Source organism: Zootoca vivipara, chromosome 13 (genome assembly GCF_963506605.1).
Source record: "Zootoca vivipara chromosome 13, rZooViv1.1, whole genome shotgun sequence".
NCBI classification, from domain to species: domain Eukaryota; kingdom Metazoa; phylum Chordata; class Lepidosauria; order Squamata; family Lacertidae; genus Zootoca; species Zootoca vivipara.
In genome coordinates this window covers 24,451,311-24,478,925 of record NC_083288.1, presented here as the reverse complement: position 1 = coordinate 24,478,925, position 27,615 = coordinate 24,451,311, and the positions used below count along the sequence as shown (strand labels likewise).

General features: G+C 46.1%; 1 protein-coding gene and 1 pseudogene across 1 annotated transcript in view; one reads left to right on the top strand and one right to left on the bottom strand.

Moving 5' to 3' along the window:
* The window catches only part of IGFBP4 (insulin like growth factor binding protein 4), a 41,521-nt gene extending 15,056 nt beyond the window's left edge, over positions 1-26,465 (top strand). The window contains exons 2-4 of the mRNA XM_035135458.2: positions 20,389-20,555; positions 22,549-22,683; positions 24,278-26,465. Of these exons, the coding sequence (XP_034991349.1) occupies positions 20,389-20,555; positions 22,549-22,683; positions 24,278-24,412 (437 nt within the window). The 3' untranslated portion in view covers positions 24,413-26,465. The remainder of the gene's footprint in view (positions 1-20,388; positions 20,556-22,548; positions 22,684-24,277) is intronic.
* On the bottom strand, positions 12,360-12,774 carry LOC118094512 (nudC domain-containing protein 2-like; annotated as a pseudogene).
* Positions 26,466-27,615: the final 1,150 nt, after the last annotated feature.

Genomic DNA, 27,615 nt, shown 5'->3' with positions numbered 1-27,615 from the left:
ATCTGCAATCTGCCCTAGGCTCAGGAAAGATGAAGGGTATGATAAAACTTTCTAAATAAATAAAGTTGTGTGCTTGCTTCCCTTCCAGTTTGTCCTCTAAACTGAACAATGTAACGTGCTTAAGATGTAAGGTCCAATTAAGACCTGCAAACTGGATACTATCATTATTATTATTTTATTAAAAAACATTTTGAGGTGAGGTGAGCAGAACTGTACACAGTATTCTAAATGTGGTTGCACCATGGATTGATATAACGTCAGTTTTATTTTCAAATCATTGTAACGATCTGAGGAGAAACCAAGGTACCTTGGTACCTTGGTTTCTTCAGATCGCATAAATCTTTTGCTTTACTAAAGATTTCTGTGGAGAAATCATTGTAACAGGGTTGGCAGCTACCATAAATTCTCTTCCTTCCTTCCTTCCTTCCTTCCTTCCTTCCTTCCTTCCTTCCTTCCTTCCTTCCTTCCTTCCTTCCTTCCTTCCTTCCTTCCTTCCTTCCTAATTGATACATGTGTGAGGGGATAGGTCTATTGGTGGCTCCTACTTTTGAGAGCCAAGGACGTGGGTGGCACTGTGGGTTAAACCACAGAGCCTAGGGCTTGCCAATCAGAAGGTCAGCGGTTCGAATCCCCGCGACAGTGTGAGCTCCCGTTGCTCAGTCCCAGCTCCTGCCAACCTAGCAGTTCGAAAGCACGTCAAAGTCCAAGTAGATAAATACAGCGGGAAGGTAAACGGCATTTCCGTGTGCTGCTCTGGTTCACCAGAAGTGGCTTTGTCATGCTGGCCACATGACCTGGAAGCTCCCTCGGCCAATAACGCAAGATGAGCGCCACAACCCCAGAGTCGGTCACGACTGGACCTAATATTAGGTCAGGGGTCCCTTTACCTTTTTAACCTTTTGAGAACCAGAAGATTGTATTCTAGAGTCTAACAACAAGAGAGATTTGCAGACATTTCCTGCGATGAACATCCCTAGGATGTCCGGCTGCCACACAAGACAGTGTGCTCATCTAGAACGCATACCTGAACTTTACATGGATGAATGGGATTCTCCTGGACCAAACTGCTGATTTCTTACTTGTATTTTCTACCCAGCAGACACTGCTGGGTGAGTAGGTTAATGTGTAGCCCAGAGAGTAAACATTTTTGCCTCGGGTGTCTCCTCACTACCAGGAACAGAATCTCCTGAAATTGTTATTTCTGGCTCTGTCCTTTGTAGGGTGACAAAGGGTAATCGGTGCCCTTGGCAGTGGTGGTGAGGAAGGAGGCAGAGATAGGAAAGGAGGAGGGTGCTGGGGGAGGGAAGGAGCAAAGGTGGTTTAAAGGCACAAGTTGGCAAGAGGGTTGTTTTTCTAGGAATTTTTTTTTTAAGGCCCGTGTTTTGGGAAGAAGGTTCTTTGTCTACCTGTTGCTGACCCAAGTCTGATGTAAAGGGGAAAGTACTTTGTGTCACTTTCGTTGGCAGTAAGCAACGACAACCAATTAAGATTAAAAACATGCCTTTAAATGGGTATTGGTGATGGCGACGGAAGAAGACATTAGAAAATTCTGAAGGATGGGACAAAACACAATCTCCGCCTCATACCTGGGACTTTGGTTGCTAGGCAACAGAAAAGCTACAGTGCTTCTCTTTCCATCTTATGGTTTGCCAAGTAAAAAAAATAAGAAAAGGAAGCCCCAGGATGGAGTGCTCCATTCATTTTAGTTGCCAGGCAAAGAGCCTACAGCTAACTGGGTCCCCCTCTTGTGGTGGTTACTAACCATTGTAAGTATTATCAGGTACAGTGGTACCTCTACTTACAAATAACTCTACTTACGATTTTTTCTACTTACGAATAGAGCTCCGTCCGCCATCTTGGATGCGGTTTAGATAGGATTTTTTCTACTTACGAATTTTTAGATAGGGTTGCTTCGACTTACAATTTTTTTCTCCCAATACATTCCTATGGGATTCGACTTACAATTTTTTTCTACTTACGAATGTGCGTTCGGAACGCATTAAATTCGTAAGTAGAGGTACCACTGTATTAGGGTTGCTTCTTTAATGCAGGGCTGAGGAACTAGCGGCCTTCTAGATGATAAAACTCACACTTACCTCAGCCCCAAACTATTATAGTCAATGACATGGGATGATGGGAACTGTAGTCGAGCAACATTTAGAGGGCTGTAGGTTTCCACCCTTGATGTACCGGTAGTAGAAGGCACTGAATTTTGTCTTTTTCATGGTGTGGAAACCTGTATTACCAATTTGGTTTTGTGCTTTTTCACAAATACTGTCTCTCTACCGCCCCAAATGTGTTTTAATTTCCCTTTGTCCTTCCCCCTCAGCCAGGCATGGTCTCCCTTGCTGGCTTTGATGAAACAACTGCTGACTTGTTCTCTCTACTCTGCCTCCACTTTCATAATCAAAGGCTGAGGCCTTTCTGTTTTCCCAGTGAATATTAGCCAAATCTGCCTAGGCCAAAACTGTGATGAGATATTAATAATAATAATGTTTTTTTTAAAAAAAACCCCCAACAACTACTAGATAAATAAATAAAGGGCAGGTGTGCTGGTGGTGCTTAGCCATCCAAACCAGATGGGCAGTCTATAATAATAATAATAATAATAATAATAATAATAATAATAATAATAATAATAAATAAATAAATAATTTATTATTTACACCCTGCCCATCTGGCCAGGTTCCCCCAGCCACTCTGGGAGGCTTCCAACAAAATATTAAAATACAGAAATCCATCAAACATTAAAAGCTTCCCTAAACAGGGCTGCCTTAAGATGCCTTCTAAAGGTCTGGTAATTGTTGTTCTCTTTGACCTCTGGTGGGAGGGCGTTCCACAGGGTGGGTGCCACAACTGAGAATGCCCTCTGCCTGGTTCCCTGTAACTTGGCTTCTCGTAGCGAGGGAACCGCCAGAAGGCCCTCTGCGCTGGACCTCAGTGTCCGGGTAGAACGATGGGGGTGGAGACGCTCCTTCAGGTATACTGGACCAAGGTCTACTAGCAAGGAGTCTACTACTCAAGCAGCAGTTGTTTAGGGAGATGATTCTGCGTGGGGTGGTCGTATACATGTAGCCATAAATGTCATCTGAGGTTGGCCACGGGATTTTTTGCATTGTCGTAGAAGAAACGAGTATGATGTTCAGATTTTCTGCTGACACTGTAAAAGGGCCAAGTGTGGACCATTTGGAATCTGCAAAGACAACTGAGCCACTTGCCAGTAGTATGTCTCTGACAGGAATGGCCCATCATTCAAGATCTTGCAAGTCTGATAGTTGTTGAGGGAATTTCATGCGGTGCCAGTTTGACATGTCTCAATGCTGCCAGGCTTTGAAAATACGTTTTTGCCAATTCCCTCCTCCTAAAATACATGACTCCTTTTGCTGAAAAGTTTCCTCGGACTATAGAGCAAGATGAGCGTGTAACCCCAGAGTCATCTGCGACTGGACCTAATGGTCAGGGGTACCTTTACCTTTAGGTAGCTTCCTGCTTGGGAACCACACTTTGCAGATCCTCCAAGTGTCCCTATTTTCCAGCGATGTCTGGTATTTAGAGAAGCCGTCCCGGTTTCTGATTTGATCCCGGAATGTCCCATTTTTCCTTAGGACGTCCCAATTTTCATTGGAGAAATGTTGGAGGGTATGGCTTTGGTATTTTTTTAGAAAGCAGAATTTTGAGTTTCTGAAACTCAGCACGAAAAACCATGTTAAAGCCAGCATCTTCATGTGGACCTCCTATCTTTGCTGGGAAAGAAGCATGCAAATTTGCCAATTCCAAAGAGGCCTCATTCACAGCATTGCCAACTTTGTTTTGTTTCTGACAAGGGCTTCTGTGCCTGTAATGGGAAGCAAACCATTAGCTGGTGCCGTTTTTGCCCCCTCAAGTGCATCTGCATGCCGGGAGAAATTTCATTTGGTGAATTTACATTTTCCATCTGTTAAAGGCAGAAGAGCTGTGTGAGGGGAGGAAAGGCGGCAATGCTAATTATTCAGACAAAAAATGGCAAAGCAGTATATTTTGTTACAGCAGTTAAAAAAATGGTGAGCTACTAATTCAGTGGTACCTCCGGGTTACAGACACTTCAGGTTACAGACTCCACTAACCCAGAAATAGTACCTCGGGTTAAGAACTTTGCTTCAGGATGAGAACAGAAATCGTGTGGCGGCAGCGCGGCAGGCCCCATTAGGTAAAGTGGTACCTCAGGTTAAGAACAGTTTCAAGTTAAGAACGGACCTCCAGAACGAATTAAGTTCTTAACCCGAGGAACCACTGTAATTGGAGTACAGAGTACTGGATTTGACAGACATATGGCATTTTTTGGTGTCGGCCACCTTCACGCAATATACGGTATATTTATATGAAGGGGAAAGGCCCTGTTATAAATACGAAGTATTTTGGCTTTTTAAAAATTGTCCTATGTAACTTGGTGACTCCATATCCGGGAGACTTTTCTGAAACCACTAGACTTTATACATTTGGTCTACGAGGATTAAAATAAAGGGGGGGGACACACACACACACTCTAGTGACTAGTTCTTTTTAAGCTCATACCTATATCCCACCTAGGTAGATTGGTTCTGTGACGCCAAGCCAGAAAACTGTTATTTCTGCTCTTGAATCCAAATAACGTTGCTTAAAGAATTGGCATGTGAGACTGCTGACTTTTGCAGCATGAGGAATACTGACAAATTGGGAATCGGACCTTTGTCATGGTGCAGTCTAGGAAATTAGCTTTTCCTTCCAGATCTGCATCTGTGATCAAATTTCCTTTCCCAGTGGCCAATTCCTCCCTCCTTCCCCTCCTCCTTTCCACGTTCCAGTGACCTTACTTTAAAAAGGTTCTGTTTGTATCTGGCTTCATTCAAAATGTTTTTATTTGCTCCCATTTAAATTCAACACCCTTTGAGATTGAGAGAGAAAGGGAGAAACTTCGATTTTTTGCAGAACAAGCCAAGACCACTTCCTCTGCCCCAAGCAGTTTCCATAATGGGCACCAGAAACGCAAACATTTCTGCATGTTACGCAGTTTGGTCAGGCTGGGGTTTGGGGGGGTGCATTTGAAGCTTATCCCACAATCCCACAAGGTATGTAGCCACTCTTTTTAACCTACCCACTGTTTCTGCAGCCTGACAAGCTTTGTAGTGTAGAAGTTCAGCAACAAGTTAAACTCAGGCTAACTTCTAAGGCTAACTTCTGTCCTCCAGCATGTCAAAAGCCACCACATGGATTTAACCTGGCCTGGAGTTGTTTCGGCTGCTAAGGCAGACCCTCCAAGTATCCCTATTTTTCAGGGATAGTCCCGGATTTACAGAAGCTGTCCCAGTTTCTAATTTGATCCTGGAATGTCCTGCGTTTCCTCAGGACACCCCTATGTTCATTGAAGAAATGTTGGAGGGGACACTGTGGCTTCCCTGAAAGGCTCCTGGTAATAGTTGTATACACATGAAGCAGAGGAGTTATTGAGAAACCCTTAGCCTGGCTTTCGGCACTATAATTCCCAGGTGTGTCTTGGCAGAAGGACATAAAAAGGAAAGGCAGCCGTGCTGGTCTAAAAAACTCCAAAATCCACAGCTGGGAAACAGCATTATTTAGAACCAACCAAAAATGCCGCAAAATACTGAGGGAGCTTTCATATTTCAGAGGGAGGGAGGGAGGGACCTTTCGATCATTTGACATTTGCAAGCGTAGGCTTTGACAGGCCTCTTGGCTGGTATTCTGGAGGGCAGCCCTTCTTTTGAAGATTCCTTTCCATGGGAAACAATGAACAGAAGGGGGAGGGGAGGGCAGGCCGAGAAAGGAAACAGCAAAAGAAATTTTACCAGCTACTTGTACCAGACTTTAACCCTGAGGGGAAGCGGGCGACAGCAGGGCAGTCCTGTACCTCTCTTTCAGTGCATCTCAGAACAGGGAAATTGATTTACAACAGACATGGCCATCATTTCAGTTTCACCTCACATCTCCTCAGGAATGCTTACTTCTCTAAGAAAAGCCACAGCTTCAAGTAAGACTGGGGTTGCTTCCAGATAGGACATCTTGTGTTGCTCCTGCCCACAAGTGTTTTTTACCCCCAGTGCACACATGACATTGTTGCCCTCAAATGCCAACCCATAGGCCGCTTTTAAAACATGAAATCAGGATTTCCCCTTGTTGCTTCATGTCTGTAAAAACCGGGCCCTGAGGTAGTAGAGTTGAGAATGTCTTCAACCTAAGAGAGAGAGACTGTGTAGACCAGGCACCCCCAAACTTCGACCCTCCAGATGTTTTGGACTACAATTCCCATCAGCCCTGACCACTGGTCCTGATAGCTAGGGATCATGGGAGTTGTAGGCCCAAACATCTGGAGGGCCGCAGTTTGGGGATGCCTGGTGTAGAAAGTTTCAGGCTAGATTGGCCTTCTCCAACCTGATGGCCATAGTGGGTTAGGCTGATTGAAATTAGGAGACTAGGAAGCTGCCTTATCCAGAGTTGGACCATTGTTCCATCTAGCTCAGTATTGTCTACACTGACAGGCAGCAGCTCTCCAGGGTTTCCCAGCCCCACCCAGAGATGCCAGGGACCAAACCTGGGACTTCCTGTATGCAAAGTTGATGCTCTGCCACTGATGTATAGCTCTTGTCAGCCAAAACATCTGGAGGGCACCAGGTTGGGAAAGGCTAGGCCGAGCCAGATTGTGTGCCCAGGGAAAGATACCAAGCTTACTTCACACCTAACCAATAAACAGGTTACATCCCACTTCTGGGATTGCGTTTAACCCAGAATAGAATCCCACACTTAGTTTTAGTCTGGTTTAGTAGAAGGCAATGATCTGTTTCTCCTAAAGTTAGAAACCTCGGAAGAACACAGATGAAGCTATTTGATAAGAAGAAACATAAATTCAAGGCACAACCAGTGCTCAGTTGCCTGAGGAGCCCTGTTCTTGGTATATCTTCCTTTTTTTTGCCTCTCAGTTTCCATTTGCTCCACACTGAAATCTTCAGGATAAAATGGGATACCCGTCCCTGGATAATCGAGGGTTGTCAGCTGTGTTTTTCTTCCAATGACTTCTAGACGCATTATTTCAGGCCTACCCTCTGCGGAGCTAGCCTACCTCACTCAGACAGTGCTAAAAACATGTCCTGTAACGTTCAAAGGCTTCCACAGAGGGGTCCCTGTTCAGTTTCATTCAAAAGAGCTGGCAAGAGGCCTGGGGTTCTTCTGGCAGACAGTTTTGTTTCAGTCTGCCAGGGTTGCTCATCCTCAAAGCAAAAGCGCCACGGAACTCTCTTCGTTTGCAGAGATCGATAATTCGATGCAGACCACAGCGGGCGTGGGAGCGTGTGCTTCGCGCCATGACATCTCGACCTTGCAGCTGCAGATAAGTTCAGCAGGAAGAGCGGAGGAGAACACGCGCGCGCGCGCACACACACACGCACACACACACACACACACACACACACACACACACACACGTACTGGGGAGAAATAATGTTTACTCTACCAAAATATGAAGCTTTAAATGCCCTGGCTTCACAGCATCCTGGGTTTGCTTCCCCTTTCAAGAAATGTCAAACTAAGCAGATGTGCTCTCTTGACACTCGCCTCCCCGTCTGCCAACATCTGGTTATTCCACCGCTGGAATCACATTTAACCCAGAAAGCTTGTTGCCAAGACTGTATGCGGCTGAAATTCGCTTTTGGTTTTCCCCCCTCCCACCCAGCTCCCCTTTCATGTTGTCAAACAAGCTACGGTTTGCAACTTGCCAGGACTAAGCATGGGGTTCCTTGACGCTTACCTGTTCAGACTGTGGTGCAATGGTGGATCTCCTCAATGGCCAAGGAGCCTGGCCATCCAGGAAACCAGGGCACACAGGAGGGATAGCTCAGTTGGTAGAACATGGGACTTTTAATCTCAGGGCCGTGGGTTCGAGCCCCAGTTTGGGCGGAATATTTCTGCATTGCAATAGGTTGGACTAGATGATCCTCGTGGTCCCTTCCAGTTTTATGATTCTATGATCTATAACCTGACCACTGAATGTGGAAACATCCTACCCTGGCTCTCTGAAAATATGGCTGGTGAAGAAATGTCGTATAAGGGGAGTGAAGCTACCGATCTGACAACAGAAAACACAGAGAGCTCACAGAGACAGTCCCCAAGGACAGTCAAAAAAACGCAGGCAGCAGAGTTGGTCAAGATACACCTGTCTTTCTGCCTGTGTGTGTATTTGTGTGTGTACACACACATGCATATACTGTACTTACCAAAAAGTAGCAGTACATTGCATAAAATCAAATTTATTAGGGTTAGCCTGACTGCCATGCTGAATGCATAGTTTCCTGGGAGTAAAATGCACTGAACTCTGTTGTGTTTACTTCTGGCTGCATAAATTCGGCCTGCAAGATACTTCAAGCTTTGACAAAAGGTCTCCAGCCCGTGGGTGGCGCTGTGGGTTAAACCACAGAGCCTAGGGCTTGCCGATCAGAAGGTCGGCGGTTTGAATCCCAGTGACGGGGTGAGCTCCTGTTGTTTGGTCCCAGCACCTGCCAACCTAGCAGTTTGAAAGCATGTCAAAGTGCAAGTAGATAAATAGGTACTGCTCCAGCGGGAAGGTAAACGGCGTTTCTGTGTGCTGCTCTGGTTCGCCAGAAGAGGCTTTGTCATGCTGGCCACATGACCTGGAAGCTGTACGCTGGCTCCCTCGGCCAATAACGCGAGATGGGCGCCGCAACCCCAGAGTCGGTCACGATTGGACCTAATAGTCAGGGGTCCCTTTACCTTTACTTCCAGCCAGCTGAATTGCAAGCTTTAGCTTTGAATTAGAAGTGCAAACGCTCTCACAAAGAAGCGCTGTTATTTTAAACTGCTAGTGCGAAGTCAGATCCCTGTAAAAGGAAAGAAGTACTGTATCTTGCCTCTTCTTGATTATCCTCCTCATTCTCCCATTTCATTATCAACTTTTTATTTGTATTTGTATTCTTTGTATATTGTATTGTTGTTTTATTGCTATGGCCAATGGGATTCATCCATTCGTTCCCATTTCATCTATGCTAACCTGCCACAAGAGACCTGAAAGCCCCATTATCACCTCATTCCCTTGGCAGAGTAAGAAGGGTCCTTCAATTACCCTGATGATCACACAGATAATGCCATGCCCCTGGTTTTTTTGGGGTGGGGTGGGGTGGGAATAAGTCATTGAACTTTGCTGCTTTGTGTTCTCTTTCCATGGAGTCCTGCTCCTGTTGTTTTCCCCCCCTCAAGGTAAAGGTAAAGGTAAGGGGACCCCTGACCATCAGGTCCAGTCGTGTCCGACTCTGGGGTTGTGGCGCTCATCTCGCTCTATAGGCCAAGGGAGCCGGCGTTTGTCCGCAGACAGCTTTCGGGTCATGTGGCCAGCATGACAAAGCTGCTACTGGCGAAGCCGAGCAGCGCACGGAAACACCATTTACCTTCCTGCCGGAGCGGTCCCTATTTATCTACTTGCACTTTGATGTGCTTTCGAACTGCTAGGTTGGCAGGAGCTGGGGCCAAGCAACAGGAGCTCACCCTGTTGCAGGGATTCGAACCGCCGACCTTCTGATCAGCAAGCCCTAGGCTCAGTGGTTTAACCCACAGCGCCACCTGGGTCCCTAATTGGAACTATACTGCTTCCATATAAGGAGGTTCTCCTCTGTTTTTATGGGGTTTTTTTCCTGTTTGTTTAACAATTCTAGCCTTATTTGTAATGCTTTCCACAAATTTACTGTGGACAGGCAGGTCTGTTATTTCTTGAAATACCCGCAAACGCTTAAAAAGCAAACAGACTGCTGTTAACTTTGGCCACTTTCCAATTACATTGCATTACTTAATAGTTCAGGATGAATAATCAAACCAGTGGTTTTCAAACATTCTGCCTTCGGGAAACCTTTTCCAGATCGATTTCCACATTGATTCTGGGGAGTCCTCTGCAGAGTCATGCAACAGGTCATCATACTAAGCCACCACATACACATCATCAGCAGAAGAAGAGGAAATGCATCACCAAAAAAAGAAGTCAAAAGGATACCAATTTACATGAAATTTGCATGCAGTGATTCATATGTATAAATGCAAATGGGAAAATAACTAATTTAAACAGAAATGCAACACATAGCGGGAGAAGGGGGAACTGTGACCAAGTTGTTGATGGGCAACTTCAAGAGCTCTGCTCTCCTTTCTTAGGGTTCTATTACACCAGACAGCCCTTGAGAGATCTATCCTTTGCATGACTAGCACTGTGCCCTGGAATCCACTCAACTCAGAGAGAGACAGTGTGGTGTAGTGGTCAGACTGTTGGACTAGGACAGTATAGGTTCAGATCCCCATCTGGCCATGACTATGGAACAGGTACTAGGTAGCACCTTTAATAGTGCCTGTTCTGCAGATCAAAGTGAATAAGTGGGCATAAATGCTAAGAGTACACCACCTTGAGCTCCCCAGAGGAAAAAGTGGGATATAAATGCGAAGAACAAATGACAAAATAAACTTTCTCTGGAGGGGAAAACTCTTAAATTTCAGACAAGGTGTCTTTTAGAAAAAAACTTCTCCTCCACCGCTCCTGCTCATATGACAACCGTTCCCAAAGGACATCAGGGTTCCTTAACAGTTTCTGAATTAAATCAACCAAATAAAAAAAGAGGAAAAGTAGCGACAGATACCGGTAGGCTAAGCTAAGCTGATCTGCCCAAATCCACACAAGGAAATCTGTGGCACTGCAGGGATGTAAGCCTGCTATGCCCCCAGGCAGCCTGCAAGCACCACATGCCAATCTCCACTCAACAGGGATCTGCTTCAGGGCCTTGGTGGGAGACCGCAGTCTCCTTTAAACTTCAAGCAGTTGTTTCCCCGGCACAGTGCCTTCTGATTGCTATGGTTTAAGAGGCACATAAATAGAAGTAGGGGAGGGAGGGAAGCAGGTGATGGCTTTTACAATGGTTACCAAGCTTTTTCTGGGGTAGCTGCTGAGCACCCTTGACCTACAGCCAGTTGGGAAAGGTGTTTGTGCCAAAGAGGCTTGTTGATAAAAGCGCCCTTTGGCCAAATTTGCCCTTTGCCTGAAAGCAGTGGAAGGGAGCAGCCACACCATCTGGAAGCTGGCTGCGGAGCCACCTGCACAGAATCCAGAGAAATACGAGCATCACTCTGTCAGGTCCAGTATTACCTGCTCTGCCAGGGAAGGAGTCTCCAAGTTCTCAGAGATCCTTTTCCGCTCTGCTGATACATTACATAAAATTGGAGATGCAACTTGGGATCTCCAGGGTTCGATGCAGAGGCCCTGCCACTGAGCTGTGGACCCTATCCATATGGAGTGCATATGAAGCTACCTTATTCAGATTTGAACCATTTGTCCAACTCGCTCAGTACTGTCTGCTCTGGCCGGCTGTGGCTCCCACAAAAGGGTCTTTCCCAGCCCTGCTGCCACCCCACAACCCATTTTAGCCTAAGATGCTGGGAGATGACCTGGGACCTTCTGCACTGATCACTGAGCTAAGCTCATTCTTCTGCAAATCACCAACTTCCAGGTTGCCTAGACACTAGGCAAGGGTAGCCAATGTGGCACCCTCCCAACATTGGGGATCTGCAACTCCCATCGTCCCTGACCATTTGCTAATGGACGGGGCTAATGGGAAATCCTGCCCAATAGCAGCTGGAGAGCACCAGGTTGGCTACCTTTTGGCAATGAGAATACAGTAAAGGGACTGGTTGGCAGGGCCGACCCTATCATTGGGCAGAGTGATGCAGCCGCCTCAGTCAAGGAACGTTTGGGACAGGGAGTAGCAATGATGTCTTGGAAGACAAGGTTTATGTGTGTGTGCCCCGTAAGCTTAGTCTGTTGCTCTCAGGCCTGTTGTTGTCCTGCAGTTGAAGTAAGGTTCAACTGCTGCTCCAGCTGGCTTCTGTGTGTGAAATTTGGGGTGTGGGTTTGTGGGGCGCCACCCTGTCCTTAGCCCCGGGCAGCAGCATGTCTTGGGCTGATCCTGCTGCCTGGTTAAGCCTAAATCAGCTTTAACAAGATGTTTCCTCTCCCTCCACGCCTCCACTTCTCCCAAAGCCATCCAAAGCAGCTGCCGCTAAGTGTAACTGATGCATTCCTCAAGTTGTTTTAGGGTGTTGCTTCCTTACCCCTCCCCTCTCCTCTTAAATGCTTTTACCACTTCCTATATTTAGTGTTTTTAATTTTGCTCTTAAATTTGAGCAATTTCGCCACATTGCACGAGCGCCAGTTAAAAGCTGCCTCCCCCCCCCAACTTTTTTTATTATTGTTCAGTGATCTAAAAGCAGAATAAGCAGTGAACTATTCATAAGCCTAGTTCTGACAGGTGAGTTCTTTGGCCAATTCTACCACATTTTTGCTTGAGTTGAAGGGATTACATCTGAAAAACAGACAGATGTCTTCCAAGACTAGAGAAATATGGCCCTCCTTTGCTGCAGCTTCCAGAAATTTATACCCCACTGAAGTCAAATCCAGGGTTCTCTTGTTGGAACCTTTCCAGCACCAGCTTCCTCTGCATCTGGTTCTGGAACCAAGGATCAGCAGCATACTCATTCTCAAGCAAAGAACGCCAACCAATTCCCGCATCACCGTTGTTTTTTTGTCAAGGCGATTCGTATCAGTTCCTGGCTCTCTAGTGTACATGTTGCTTCATCCTCGACGCTCCTTGCGCAGGTCCCCTGCGGCAAGTCCACCTCGATGAACACCTCTTCCATGGTCTGGTACCAGTGGCCCCAGGGGGGGTCGGTGCACGGCACCAGCCCGCTGCGCTCTTCAAACGGTGCCGACATCCACTCAGCGGGTGTCTCGCCTCATTCCCCCCACCACGACCCCAGCTCCCTAAAAGCCGCCTTTTAAAAACATTGCAGGGTGCTAAAATGGGGACTTGTCTGGAGAGAAATCAGGGCAGAGAGTGCAGCAGGACACCACCGCAAACACATATGGACACCTCCGCGAGCACATATGGACTCACCCACCAAAAGCGGGAGATTGGGGGGGGGGCCACCAAGCCAACAATAATGTTTATGAAAGCCTGTCGCCTGTGTTGTTAACTATTCAGCTTCTGCTGGGAATCTTAACTCTTTGGCTGCTTTTTCATCCTTAGTTGAAATAATGCACGATGGTTTAATTTAAGATAGATGGTTTTGTGCCAATTAAATTCAACAAACAGAGACACAGACTATTGTGCTAAAATGGCCAAGGATAGAGCTCAGAGGGTTAAATGTGGCCAGGCTCCTCAATTTGGCCCTTGGGACCCTCGCCAGCTGCTGTGCCTTTCTCTAGGCTATCACCCCTCACCAGTCTTGCTTCCCACCCTCCTTGAGTGTTTTTGCTGGCCTGAAATGCGTCCTTGAATTCGGATAATGCTTCTTGCTTGTCCGGTTGGATGACAGAGAGGGAGGTTTGGGTGCCTGCAGAAAGCAGCCTACTATACAACAGTAAAATTCACCTTCATTGCTTTGCCTTCTTTTGCCTCTGGCTGCCATTGGCATGTTGCCCCAGAAAGGATGCCTAGAAAGGAATGCAGTCTTTGTTTTGAAAAAGGTTTCCCACCTTTTGTGTGGAGGGAAATGAAAGCTCATCCAGGTGAGGAGGTGAAGAGGCATGGTGCCAGAACCTGGCCTCCCAAAATGTCAAAACTCCACCTCTTCATAGGCCTCATCTGCACTATACATTTAAAGCATCATCATACCACTTTGCATAGTCACGGCGTCCTCTGAAGAATCCTGGGAACTGTAGTTATTAGAGGCTGCTGAAAGTTGTTAGGAGAACCTTGAAGACTCCCCATCTTTGTAGGAGGCAAGTCAGAGGAATTAAGGCAGACAGTGGTGACAAGAGATGAAGTTCAAGGCTTAATAGCCAAAATTTAAAACTGGCAAATCACCAGGTCTGGATGGCATCCACCTGAGCGTTCTCAAAGAACTGCAATGTGAAATTGCTAGTCTTCTAACAAAATATCTAACTTGTCTCTCAGATCAGCCTCCATCCCTGAGCATTGAAAAGTAGCCAATGTAACGCCTTTGGGTTAGTTTAACCTCCGGTTTGCTAGTAAAACTGAATTGCGAAATGATGCGGGTTTAAAAAGTATATCACCAACATGAAAAACTTGGAAAGTTCTGTTGTACAATGTCATGTCAAGCGATTGCCACCCTATGATTTCCTGTGCATTTTTTCATCACAGAAAGTCTGTGGGTTGTTTTTTTAATTAAAAAAGAAAGAAAAGAAGTGGGTTTGTTGGGCAAAAGTGCAAAATCCACTTTAATTTCATAACTTGAATTTGCCTGTATCCGCTTGAATCCCAGCAATAAAATAGCAACAGGAGCCTAGAATGTAATATTATTAGTTGCTGGTATGCAAGACTTTTCAAGCTGCATCTAATTCAACTTCATTATAGCACTGGTAGTTGGAAACTGTGTGGGATGTTGGAGATTTTTCACTGTTTTTGGTGAGAGCACCCACTGAAACAGACTTATTGGGAACAGATTTCACAAACACACGGCTTTATTCTACATAGGCCAACACAGAAATATCCTAACATAGTTCTGTTTCATTTGCTGCCATCTGAGAGCCCACTGCTTCCACATAAAGCTCTATTTTTCAGTATTTTGTTGGCAGTCAAAGTGGATTTAGCTTGTAAGGGAAGTGGTTACTTCCTCTACCCCGAACCGGTAGATGGATTACGGGATATAATAATTATGCTGGTTAACTTGCCAGGTTTGAAGAATGAGGGGACAGGGAGGAATCTGATTCCTTTTTATGAGTTGTGGGTTCCATTTCCCACTCTTCTGGCAGCCCAAGAAGGCAATATCCATGCACTCCTGACAGATTCAGATTTATTTCTCCTCACTTAACGGAAACCTTATTATTAATGCCCTTCATCAGTCACTGGCTCAAAATACATTGCTTTTTCTTCCGGATGACTTCTTTTAGTTATTAGTTCAGTCTGAGAACGAGTGCATTGTTTGTTAAATTGTACTGCTGATATCAGGTTTTTGATGTGAGATATTATGGCCCACTTCCACACATCCCACATCCCACCCCCCACCCCCGCTTTAAAATAGGTTTGCTGCTTCCCCACTTTCCTTCCTGATTGTCTTGCACCCAATCACAAGCATTTAAATGCAACTAGTGCCAACAGAAAACCAAAAATGGGCTCTCCGTAAACAGACAGTGTTTACATGTAATCTTAGCCAGAGGCATTATCAATACCATGCTTCCTTGTTGTAAAGTCAGAGCACCTTAGGAAACCTTGAGTCTTTCCAGAGAGACACAGCTTGGGCTTTATCACCTAAGGAGAGTTTTAGGATCCCTAACATTTGGCACTAATGGAAGTCAAGTGCTACGCGAAAGAGGCTTAGATCCTGCAGAATAAACTCTGCATGTGGCTTATGTACTGTGCTTTGTACTGTACCATTTGTACTTTGTACTGTACCATTTATTTTGTTTCCCAGAGCCAGATTTTGGAGACTGGGGCGAAACGGAGGAAGGGGGTGGTCTGAAGATTGTCAGCAGGTGTGCCGCTAGTATAGAAGCCAGCATCCAGAAGCTATGCAGTTCAGTTGAGTGACAATCTATTCCATGTCCACTCCCGCATACCCACTTCCTATGATGTCAGTAACTGTTTTTCTCCCGTAACCACTAACCATGTGGGCTAGAAGCTTATTTTTCAACAAAAGCTAAGATGCTGATGCTGCCGCCGCCACCACTATTTCCAGCACCATCAACATGCATAGTGCTTTGCAGAGTCCTGCTCTCTGTCTCAAATTGCCTGGGATTGTCCCGACTATTTGCTGATAATCCTAGGTGAGTTGCTGTTGCAAGGAAATCCTTTATTTTTTTTTTAACCCTCCCTGCAGGTGGTAGGTAAACAGATTCCTAATATAGAGCTGACTCACCTACCCCCATGGGTTGATAACAATCAACTCATTGTTGATAGCAAGTTGATAACAATCAATGCGGGTCTCACTATGGGCTGGAGGAGAGGCAGAGCTGAGAAGCCAAGCCAGTAGCAACACTTTGAGAAGTGCCCCAATTCCTGCTGAATTTGGCGAGAGCTGGGGCGGAGTGTGCCAGGAGGCAGCAATTCCTGTTTTGCCTCAGGTGGCAAAATGGGCTGGGCTGCCCCCAAGGAGAGTAAGAGAAAGCAGATGCTGAGCATGCAGACATTTCAAATGTGCACTATCCTGCCAGGCTGCCAGTCCTCTTTCTTTCTCCAGTGCCAGTCTGATCCCAGCCAACATGGCTTCTCTCTTTGGGCCTGGGGTGGGAGTGGGTAGATCTACAGTCAGGAAGACTCAGCTGGACGTGCCGTTGAAAAGGAGCAGGGAGGGAGGATAATGGCAGCACATGTAACAGCAACGGGAGGAGCCAAAGTAAACCTGCAGCCACTGCTGGTTTTTGGAGCCTGGTGGTGGCATAGATTTGAGATGGCCAACATAGCCCATATAAGCCACTTACAATGCCCACATTACTCTGGTCCCTTTCATCCCCTCTCCAGGCCAGCTTGGGCTTGCAAGATGCTGCTTCTCACCCGGCACTTGTGGAAAATGAAAGGCAACATCTCGTTTCCTGCTCACTGGCTCCTCGGGTGCTGATTTTGTCTAGCTAATGGCACTTCCTCAACCATTTCACTCAGAACATGAGGATGTGTGGTCCAGCGGGGGGCTACAATTGTGCAGTTAAATGTTGGGTGTAGGTGTAATGTGACCCAAGTAGCACCTCCAGGGCCCAGAGCAAGGCTAACCAAATTTGCAACGATAATTTACCTTCAATAGCTTTGTAGAAGAGGGAATGTATGAAATACGTGTAACTTAGCTTCTTCATTCCTATTTGCCTCAGGCTTCTTGTACCCTTAATTCTGGTCTGTCTCTCTCAGGTTATATGAGATATACCTGTTTAACATGAGGCAAAATAATAGCTCCTCACAGCAGAAGAGAGCAAAGTGCAGAGAAAATGTCCTTTCATGAGGCTTCGGTGGCTGAGTTGGTGTGTCTCATTAAACCAGGCACCCCCAAACTGCGGCCCTCCAGATGCTTTGGCCTACAACTCCCATGATCCCTAGCTAAAAGGACCAGTGGTCGGGGAAGATGGGAATTGTAGTCCAAAACATCTGGAGGGCCGAAGTTTGGGGGTGCCTGCATTAAACACTCACACATGTGACCCATTCCCTCATGAAAACATGCACTTCAACTTACACCTTTGCCTAGCGCCTAAATAGAATGTACTGTATCTGTTAATTTAGCAAATACAAATGACTACCCTCCCTAGAGCAACATAAAGGCTGTGTAGTGTGTACACACTCCTGTTTACTCTGCATTCAATGCACTCCCATTGCGGTCTTGCAAAGTTGGCCACAACCCACATCTATCCTGTAGTTTCTTGAGAAATACGGTGTATTGATGCTGTTCCTCTCAAACCAGCTTTAATCCGATTTGAAAACAAAAAGCCATGTGATGGCATTCAAGCCCCACCACTACCTGCTGGTCTGGACAGGCAGCAGGTGGCTTGTAAGCACATTCAGCTACACTGATGTGCACAGTCACGTGCAAATGCGATTTGAAACACAGCAGGAGGAAACAACCTCGCTGCATTTCCTGCTGGTTATGCGTACGCAGTCTGGCTCCTGAATAGCAGAATTTTAAGAATTTGAAAGCTCAGCATATATTCGAAAAAAGGATGAATGTCTCATCAAACCTGCCCCATAGATGGTGGATAGTGATTCTGAACAGGCCTTCTCTGGCTGTCCTCAGTGGGAGGCTGAGATCTACAATGCATCTCAACTAAGTGGCTTTGGAGGTTATAAGGTTGGGGGGGGGGACAAGGAAGGGCATAGCAGCTGCGTCTTTGTGGAGGTGTACAAGCAGGAACGAGCCACAGCAAGCCTTGGGCTCGTCCTCAGGAGCTCAGGAGCTTTTGATTTGGATAAGTTACATCACTTGCAATGACAAACTCCAGTTTCTATTAACTATGGTTAGTTTCAAACAAGCCAACTTCAAACCGTGGTTTCTGAGGCTGACTGGTTGAATTTAACCACCATTTATGGTAACTGCAATTCTGGGTCGGCTGTACAGCAGGAACAGAACACATTAGTATTACAGTACATTTATTAGTTGCTTGTTGCATAAAGAGACATTAAGTGACTTACAAAATTTGAAGAGTGTAAAGCGCAAGGTAAGTTCCAGATATCTGAAATAACACCTCCTTCCCTACAGATCATCTTGTGGAGGCCCTGGGAAAGGAGGCCCCGATTCCTTCAGATGCTGGGGAGAGGTCATTTCTGTGGCAGCCCCTAAACTGTGGAACTCCCTCTCCGTAGAGGTGCAACTGGCACCTTCACTATACAGTTTTTGGTGAATGCGGAAGAGTAGGGCTGGACGATGTATCATCCAAAACTGGTTTGAAGTCCATATTGTGATATTGGTTTCATAATTTTTGACCGGGCAATGTATTATGATTCATGTGTGTGTGTGTGTGTGTGTGTGTGTGTGTGTGTGTGTGTGTGTGTGTGTGTGTGTGTGCACTATGCAAAAAGCACAATGTGGGAAAAACCGTAAAGCCAGCCAATGCCTCTACATAAGTCCACCCTGATTTCAAACATCGTGATATATCGGTATATTGTGATGTTTAGTTGGTGATATATATCACAATGTCGAAAACCAGATATCGCCCAGCTCTATTTATTCTGGTCTTTTGCACTTGAGATGTATAGTTGTAAGATCCACTCTATTATTGTGATGGTGATTTGTTTTAAAATGTTTTTAATGCATTGTAAATGGTTATGACCTGACTTGAGACCTTAGGCTGGAAATAAATGATAATAATAATATTAGGAAAAAAGAACCACCTATTACCATAAAATACATGCAATAAGAGAACCAATAAAACAGCAGCAAAAACATATACTGTAATCATAAAGCAAAATCACCATTATCTATCAAATGCCTAGGAGGAGGGAGTTTTTTGTTTTTTTAACTTGGCACCAAAAATAAGTTAGGGATGGCACCAGGTGGACCTAACTGGGGAGGGAATTCCACAGACGAAGACCTGCAACTGCAAAGCCCTCCCCCCCCTTACCACCATCCTTCAAGCCTCCCTCAGAAGGGGCACCCAAAAGAGGGTTCAGATGAAGAGCTGGTCTTGCTTCTGCATGCCATGATATAACAGGGGTTGGAAACATTTGGCCCTCCAGTTGCTGTTGCACTATAACCCCCATGGTCATGCTGGCTGGGGCTGATGGGAGATGTAGTTCAGCAATACTTGAAAGGCGAAAGGTCCCCTGTCCTGTGCCAAACCATAGTTTAGCATGATGTATTAACATGGTCAATGTGAGTTCTCTACAGAGGAATCGCCTCCTAAGGAGACTACTGAATCTGACAAAGAGTTGTCACTCAAAACAGGTTAGCTGTAATAACTGAAAGCAGGAGAGCTTTTGTAAAATAGACTTCTATCCTATTTCTTCAGCCTCTCGTGAAGTTTGCCTCCTACGGTGTTGTTTTTTTTTTTTTTTGAAGGAAACAGCAGAGATATTACCTGCAGGAAAAACCCTGTTCCCTTGCTCTACAGGCAAGCAAAGCCGCATCTCCAGTGTTTGTTAGCTGACGAGAAATTGATCCAAAGTTGCACATAAATGAATGGAAACTTGGATGCGGCCCATTTGGAAAAGAGGGATTAAAGGGAGAATAGCCATACTTTGGAAACTCAGAGGGAGCCAACTGGGCAGGCTTTAGAAGAGAGAACGGATGGAGGGGAGGGAGGCTGAGGCAAACCATGAAAGGCTTGTGTGTGGGCCAACTCAGAGCAGGGTTGGCAAAAAAATACCGTTCGTGGCCCAGTTTGCTAGCCACACATCCTCTCTAAGACTTGATTTCAGCCAAGACACAGGCCCAGCTCCTCTTTTGATTGCCATCGCTGGAATATGTCAAGTATTAGCCTCTGAGCATGTCCAGAATGCCTCTGCCTCACCACTCCAGGAGTGCTTGCTTTTGAGAAAAACCTCAGCAAGGGATTAGCTCTGGAACCTGCTTTCAATGCTGGGAACATGCAGGGATAATTTGCTTTGCACCCCAGCCAGGTATGCAGTGGTGGGCGAACAGGGCAAGGTTTCTCGGTCACAGGCCTTGAACCTGAGATTTGATATGCTTGAGCATATCGCCTTGTTTCAAACATGCAGGACCAGCTGGTCCACACGTCTGATAAAGGTCAGCATGAGCTGCGTGGTCAATGTGCCTGGCTTCCTCATGGTGAGAACTGCAGGGAAAGAGGAGAATCTTTTGGAAACTCAGGAATCAGTTTGGGTGTGTGTGTCCTTAAAAATGTGTTGAGACTGCTCTTTGCAAACTCCAGCCCCTAAAACAAATCCCCTCTGGCAATTATTTTCATGCCGCTGTGACTTCATTCCTATTTAGATCCCGAGGAGGTTGACCTCCCGCCCACCAACAACTTCAGCCCCTGCAGCATGCAAGACAGAAAATGCCGCCAGAAGCAGCAAGCAAGGAACCGCGAGCGGATAAACACTGTTGTCAAAATGAGGACCAGTGGGAACCTGCCCATCCGGGAGGACATCCGGCCAGTGGTGAGGTGTCCTGGTTTCTCTTCAGGGGTGGGGGGGACGAAAAGCCACCATCTGAGCAGATTAGGTACCTCCACTTCTGTTGCCCAACTTTGCTGTTCCTTTAAACCTTTGCCCCTCCAGATGTTGGACTCCAAGGTTGCTTCCAAATGAGCCGTTTAATGAACATTTTGTCCTTCAATGTGCTTTCAGATCAGGGATTATGGCCAGAGTTTGTGGGGAGGTGAAATGGCAATGGCTCTTTACTGAGCCTTTTTTCTGATTTGCTTGAGGGGAGGTTATATAGTGTTGCCACAAGCGTCATCCTGCACTACCCAGTGCATTTGCACATCTCTTTCCTTATTGTAAAAAGTCCCTATTTGGAGGTGGGTGCAGGGTTTGTTGTACGAGAGCTCTGGCTCTACTTCAACCTGAATTTGCCAGTATATGACTGAATTCCACCCAGAAATGGAAGCACCCCAACTCCCATTGACCCCTGACAGCATAGCCAGTGGTCAAAGAGGTTGGGAATTGTAGTCCAAATGCAGCTGAAGGGCCACACGTTCCTTATTTCACAGCAGAGCTAAGAAAAGGAACATTTCTGCCAACTAGGGCTGGCAAATGTCTGGGTTTTCCCGGACACATTTGGGAATCAGGCAGCAAAATGGTGTCTAAGCGGATTTTCGCTGAATTGGCAAAATGTCCGGGGAAACCCAAACGTATGCCAAGTAGGGCAGTTTTTGTTTTGTTTTGTTTAAATAATTCTAAATAATAATAATCCAAGAAATCTCCAGTGCACTTTGAATGAAGCCATGGAATTTTTCTAAATCGCATGTTAATGTTAAAAGCGAGGAGCATGGTTCTGTAGAAATGTAGAAGTTGTTGTGGAGGTGGGATGATTTACATAATCAATCCTCCTGGCAAACTGGGAATATCCCCTCATTCGCCCAAGTTTAGGATATTCCACCCTTTTTCAGCAGTTTCTTTTTCTTTGAACAAAGTAAGTGGCTCACATAAACATAAGCAAGCAATAAACTGAGAGAAAACTGTAACAAAATAACATAATGTCTGAGAGAAACTAAATGCAGTATCATGAGGCAAGTGTGAAGCAAGAAACAAGAAGAGGCAGTTGGTCCCTCTTAACTGACATTCTTAACGGAACACACGCTGAAGGGAAGGGCCAATTCCGGAGCAGGACACACAAGCCCCGCCCACCAGATACCAAGCACTCTACTACTCAAATTAGGCCCCAATGTTTTTCTTACCGTTGTTGCTAAAATAGGATGTGCAGGCCAAGAGGCAGCGGGTCAACCCGGAAAATTGTAACTTAAACCAGAATGGGTATGTCACTTGTGCATATTTGTACCACAAAGAGGAAGTAGTTCTACAAGCAGGCCTATGAATCTCAAGTTTTTATCACCATATCCCATTGAACAATTCAGTAGCAGAGTTGCGAGAAAGGCTGTGCAAGAGAGAACGTAGAAGATTAAAACAAATGTCATTGGGAGGCTTTCCAGCCTTTTGCAACACAGCACCGTGATTTGGTTCACATATGTGCAGCACAGCTTATGTGACCTACCAAGCAGAACACAGGTCACCAACCATGTTTACAGTACATGGTTACAATTCTAGGTAAGGCAGCAAAATGGGCTTATCAGGCCTCTGATATGAGATCATGCACGCCTGCTAGGCTGTGTTCAGGTTGGTGGGTCACCGCTTGTGAAGATCCCCATCAGCCTTTATCCAAATCAAAGCCACTCTCACACAGCAATTGCCTTCATTTGATTCACAACCCCAGCTTATGTTTAAGGTAGAGCTGCAAATAGCTGGGAAGCAGGGTGTTTTTGCTGCATAGCATTGATATATTGTCCTGCGCTGGAAAAAAAGAGGGGTGCAGTTCAGCCCTGGAGATATTTCCATCCTTTACAAGTGGTACTTCTGCTTGGGGCCTCCACGCCTTCTCCACTTCTTGCCATCCACATTCTGACTCCGTTGCCTCCTACTGTTTTGCTAACAGGTCCAAGGCTCGTGTCAGAGTGAACTTCACAGAGCGCTGGAGAGATTAGCAGCTTCCCAAACCAGAACCCATGAGGACCTGTACATAATCCCCATTCCCAACTGTGACCACAATGGGAACTTCCACCCCAAACAGGTAATACTGGAGCACTGGCTCAAAGATGGGTGGACCTCAGTTTTGTGTTGTCTGCCCTTTGATTCATTCACCGGCATCATTTAGTGTATAAATTATGAGCATATGCTATGCGTTTACTAGTTAAGACATAACCATGCTGTGTTAAGTGAGCCCAAAGTATGCAACTTCTGCTTAAAAACATAATAAGTCTTGCAAAGCCATAAGTATTGAAGTACATCTTCAGCAACTGCTGAAAGCTGTTTATTGAAGGCATCAGATGCATCCCTGTGGGGAGAGAATTCCACAACTTAGCGGCTGCCATGGAGAATGCCAGACCCTACAAGTGTCCATATTCCAGGGACAGTCCTGGATTTACAGAAGCCGTCCCAGTTTCTGATTTGATCTTGGAATGCCCCACTTTTCCTTAGGACGTTCCTATTTTCATTGGAGAAATGTTGGAGGGTATGGAGGTATGCAACCCCTGAGCCAAGGAGATAAGTAACTATACAGATAAGCACTATACAGGAGTGCCTGGCGTGCTATGGTCCATGGGGGTCACGAAGAGTCGGACACGACTAAACGACTAAACAACAACCTTTAGAAGACACCTGAAGGCATCCTTGTATATGGAAGTTTTTTAAAAATGTTTAATGTTTTATTATACTGGAAGCCACCCAAAGTGGTTGAGGCAACCCAGTCAGATGGGTAGAGGATAAAGGTAAAGGTAAAGGCCCCCCTGACCATCAGGTCCAGTCGTGTCCAACTCTGGGGTTGCGGCGCTCATCTCGCTCTATTGCCCGAGGGAGCCGGCGTTTGTCCGCAGACAGCTTCTGGGTCATGTGGCCAGCATGACAAAGCTGCTTCTGGCGAACCAGAGCAGCACACGGAAACGCCGTTTACCTTCCTGTCAGAGCGGTCCCTATTTATCTACTTGCACTTTGATGTGCTTTCAAACTGCTAGGTGGGCAGGAGCTGGGACAGAGCAACGGGAGCTCACCCCATTGCAGGGATTCGAACCGCCGACCTTCTGATCAGCAAGCCCTAGACTCTGTGGATTAACCCACAGCGCCACCTGGATAAACAATATTATTATTATTATTATTATTATTATTATTATTATTGAATAAGTTGTCACTATTTTCATCGGAGAAATGTTGCTTGAGAATACATTCCTCCAGTCACATTTTTTGTTTTCTTTTTCTTTTTCTTTTTCCTTTTGGTTAAAAGACATGTATGGACAGATAGTTGGGCGGTTGTCCTCCTCTGTCTTCCCTCATTGCCCCGGGGCTCACCGGTGGCAGGGGTGGGCTTCGGGGGGGGGGGAAGGGGGGAGGAGATAGGCCCGGCTATAAAATGAAACGCCTTCGACCGTCCAGCCTTCATGGGACTCTCTCGTGGCAGGAGGGGGCTTGTGGGGGCGGGATGGAAGAGGGCGAGAGAATATGAAATGTATGTCTTGTTTTATTTTATAAAATTAATAAAAATTATTATATATATAAAAAGAGAGAGAATACATTCCTCCCTGCGGCTCTAGGTGGACACAGGTGGTGGATCAGGTACTTTTAAATCCTAATAAAGAACTGTCAATTTTAATTTTATTCCTCTGCCCTTTCAGTGTCATCCAGCGTTGGATGGGCAACGAGGGAAGTGTTGGTGTGTAGATCGGAAAACCGGGGTCAAGTTGCCGGGAAGCCTGGAGCTGAAGGGAGACTTGGATTGCCACCAACCTGCAGATGGGGTGCAAGAGTGACTTGAATGAAGAGAACAGGGCGCCGAGGCTTTCCTTGATGAACTGCCATAGTGCAGTTTGATGAACAGATGGATCACAAATGGGGATGTTACCACAATGCTCTCTTTTTTTCCTCCTTTTTGGTTCCTTGGGGGGAATGATAACGGCAGTCACACCTGCCCCTACCCCCTCACAACTACATTAATCTAAGCCTGACATGACCTAGCCCATCCACATCCCTCTGGTGTTTAATTGGGTAAGAATTAGCCCCCATGGTTCCTTCTTCACAGATTCTCTGGAAACTACATTCCATTTGACTGGCTATCATTAAGGGGTGGGGTGGGGAGGAGAAGTAGTGTAAGCTTTAACCTTAAGTACTTGGATGGGTCTTTTGAGAGTGTTTGCCCCCAGGTAGCCCACTTCTGCTTTTGGTCTCTAGAGCAGCGGTAGCCAACACACCGCCTTCCAGAAGTTGTTAGACACCAGCTCCCATTTCCTCAGCCAACATGGCCAATGGCCGGGGATGGTGGGCGTTGGGCCCTAACGCTCAGAGGGCACCATGTTGAGTGACCCTGCTTTGGAGAGAGAGATCTAGAGAGGACCACCAATCTCCATCATCAGAGTCCTCTTCACCCTCCCACCCCAGCAAACAGGGGGATGTGGCTTGGGAGAGAGGCAGCCACCTTCCTCTTTCTGACCTCTAGTTGGTGTCAACCCTGTACATCCGTTATGATCCATCTCTTATGGGTTTCAACTAAGGGCTAAAGTCTACATGTGACTTTATACTTCTGCATGGCGACTCTTCTCGCCCTGCCTCTCTACCAGGCTTCCGCGTGCAATTAGTGCTGTGATTATCTGCTAATATATTGGTCGCAATGTTTTAAAAATTGCTGTGAATATTACGGTTCTTCATTGTTTATTGAAACTTCTTCTTTTTTAAATGTTATGATTGTCATACATCGCCTAGTCTGAGCATTTCTTGGGGAAGCTATTTATAAATGGTAAAATAAGCAGCACACAAATAAAAAATCAATCGTGACGGGTGTGGATCGTTTCCACACCAGGAACATCCAGCACAACAAGGAACTGTCCGTAGACTTGGTACACTTCTTATTAGCAAGCTAAATTGGGCTTTGCAGTGGGGGTGGGTGAGAGGAGAACTGACATAAAGAAAAGCCTCCTTTTGGTAACCTGGTTTACCTGGTCTCAATGACTGTGAATTGGTCTACTGCTATGGTTTTGCATGAAGACACCCAATGACAGTCAGGTATTTTAAACAAAAGGATCCTAATGCTTGTTAAATGAAGAGGTGGAGACAACCTGCAGCTCTCTCTAGCTGTTGCTAGACTACAACTCCCATCATCCTTGACCATTCGGCCATGATGGCTGGGGCTGATGGGATTTGTAGTACAACAACATCTGGAGGGCAGCAGGCTCTCCATTCCAGTTTTGATGGCTGTGGGTATTTTCTGGACAATTCACCTGAAGGGGTGGTGGTGGTCTTAGACCAGTACTCTGAAAAGCAGGTATGTGGTGGTGGGTGTGTTAGAGAAGCAATTAGATCCAAACTAGGTGTGTTGTTAAATGTGCCTTTGCATTTAAAATGCAGGATTTCAAGTCTCGGTTGGTGGGCAAGGAGAAATTACTGGGATTCCAGCAGACACAGAGGGGGAGTTTAATTTTTTCATTCCCTGCTGCTGTCCTCTAAAGCTAATATTTGGAGAAAACCTCCCCATGTTAGCACCAATGGGGGATTTCCTCCCAATGTAAACTACACTTTTAGAGGAGGGGTTTTGCCACAGCAAAGATAAAAAGCTTAGCTGTACATAGGCAAGCGAGAGAAGGAGAAGAGAGTGTGCAAACTTAAAATTACTCAGGGCATGGTCATCGTGTAACAGCAAGCCATGATTTTGTGTTGCATCTGAGGATTTTTATGTGGAGTGAGCTGAAATCTAGGAATGCCATTTTGGAGAGCTGCTCTCCGAAAGATATTCTACCTGCAGTTGGAGTGCCTGTTTGCTTCCACTTATGCGCTGCTTGTATATTTGTAAATAAAGGAAATGTCACAAAGATATTGCAAGTCTCCTGCTCTCTCTCTCATCCGAAAACAAAAACTAAACTCAGTACTACGAGTAGCCCTGGAAATGACCGCTGCTTCCACTTAGAGAAATGGGAAGCTCCTATCATTGCCCTGAGGTGGGGAGCCTGCATTCAGGGAGCCCCAAATATAAAGCTGAAGAGCAGGGATCACGTATCTGGTCAGGGAAAGAGAGTCTTTCTCTCTCTCTCTGTGAGGGACAGAAGAACAAAGGGTCTCCTGTAGTTCAGTTAGCTTCACAGGCTGAAACACTACTGGCTGAAACCACTATTGCTGAAAGCCACCTAGGAGGGGAAGCTTAGAGCTACCCTATACCTGGCTTTGCAATTCCTACTGTCTTCCCCAGAAACCATCATCTCCTGCCACCTGCCGGGAGTTCCCTCCTGCAACCACCTCTCTGCTGCCACCTGCTGGTTGGAGTTCCTCACTGCACTACTCTCAATTTCTGCATACAGAGGAGCTCCACTGATGGTTTGCATCCCTGAAGGGATTGCGAGGAAGCCCTGAGGGATACCAAGCACAAGGTGGCTGTTAGGCACGTGGAAAATGCCAAACAACGACTTTGTGCGTGTATTGGGGGAGCACGAGCTACCTGGCAATTATCTGATGTCCTAATGATGCTAGGGACCAGTGGGTTGTCCCATCCACCGGACAAAGTTGGCCTCTTGGGGTGGGGATTGATTCTGGCTGGCTGGGCCAAAAAGGTTCCCCATCCTTGCTCTAATCAATGTTTTCAGATCACTACAGTCAATTGGGCCCAACACTTCATCTGCTTAGAGTGGCCTTTTTGTGCCAGGACTCAATTGATCAAAAATTATAACCCTATAACCTTTACTGGCAGTGCCTACTGCACAACAAGCTAGTCTCCCTTTCTCCCCCATCGCCCTGCTCCCCAAATCTGGCTAAATAAATCCTGACCTGCTTGTTGAGCTTTGTGTTCGCTGTGGTGGTGGTGACGGTTGTGGTTGTTATAATTGAGCAAATGGATTGTAGCGAGGCTGCTGCGGAAAATAGTTAGATTTACAACTCTCCGCCCTGCCTTCGGTGCCAACTCATAAGGAAGATTCTGTGGGCCTTCACACTGGAATCATTCATTTTAATGACTCTTCCATTTGGGAATGACGTG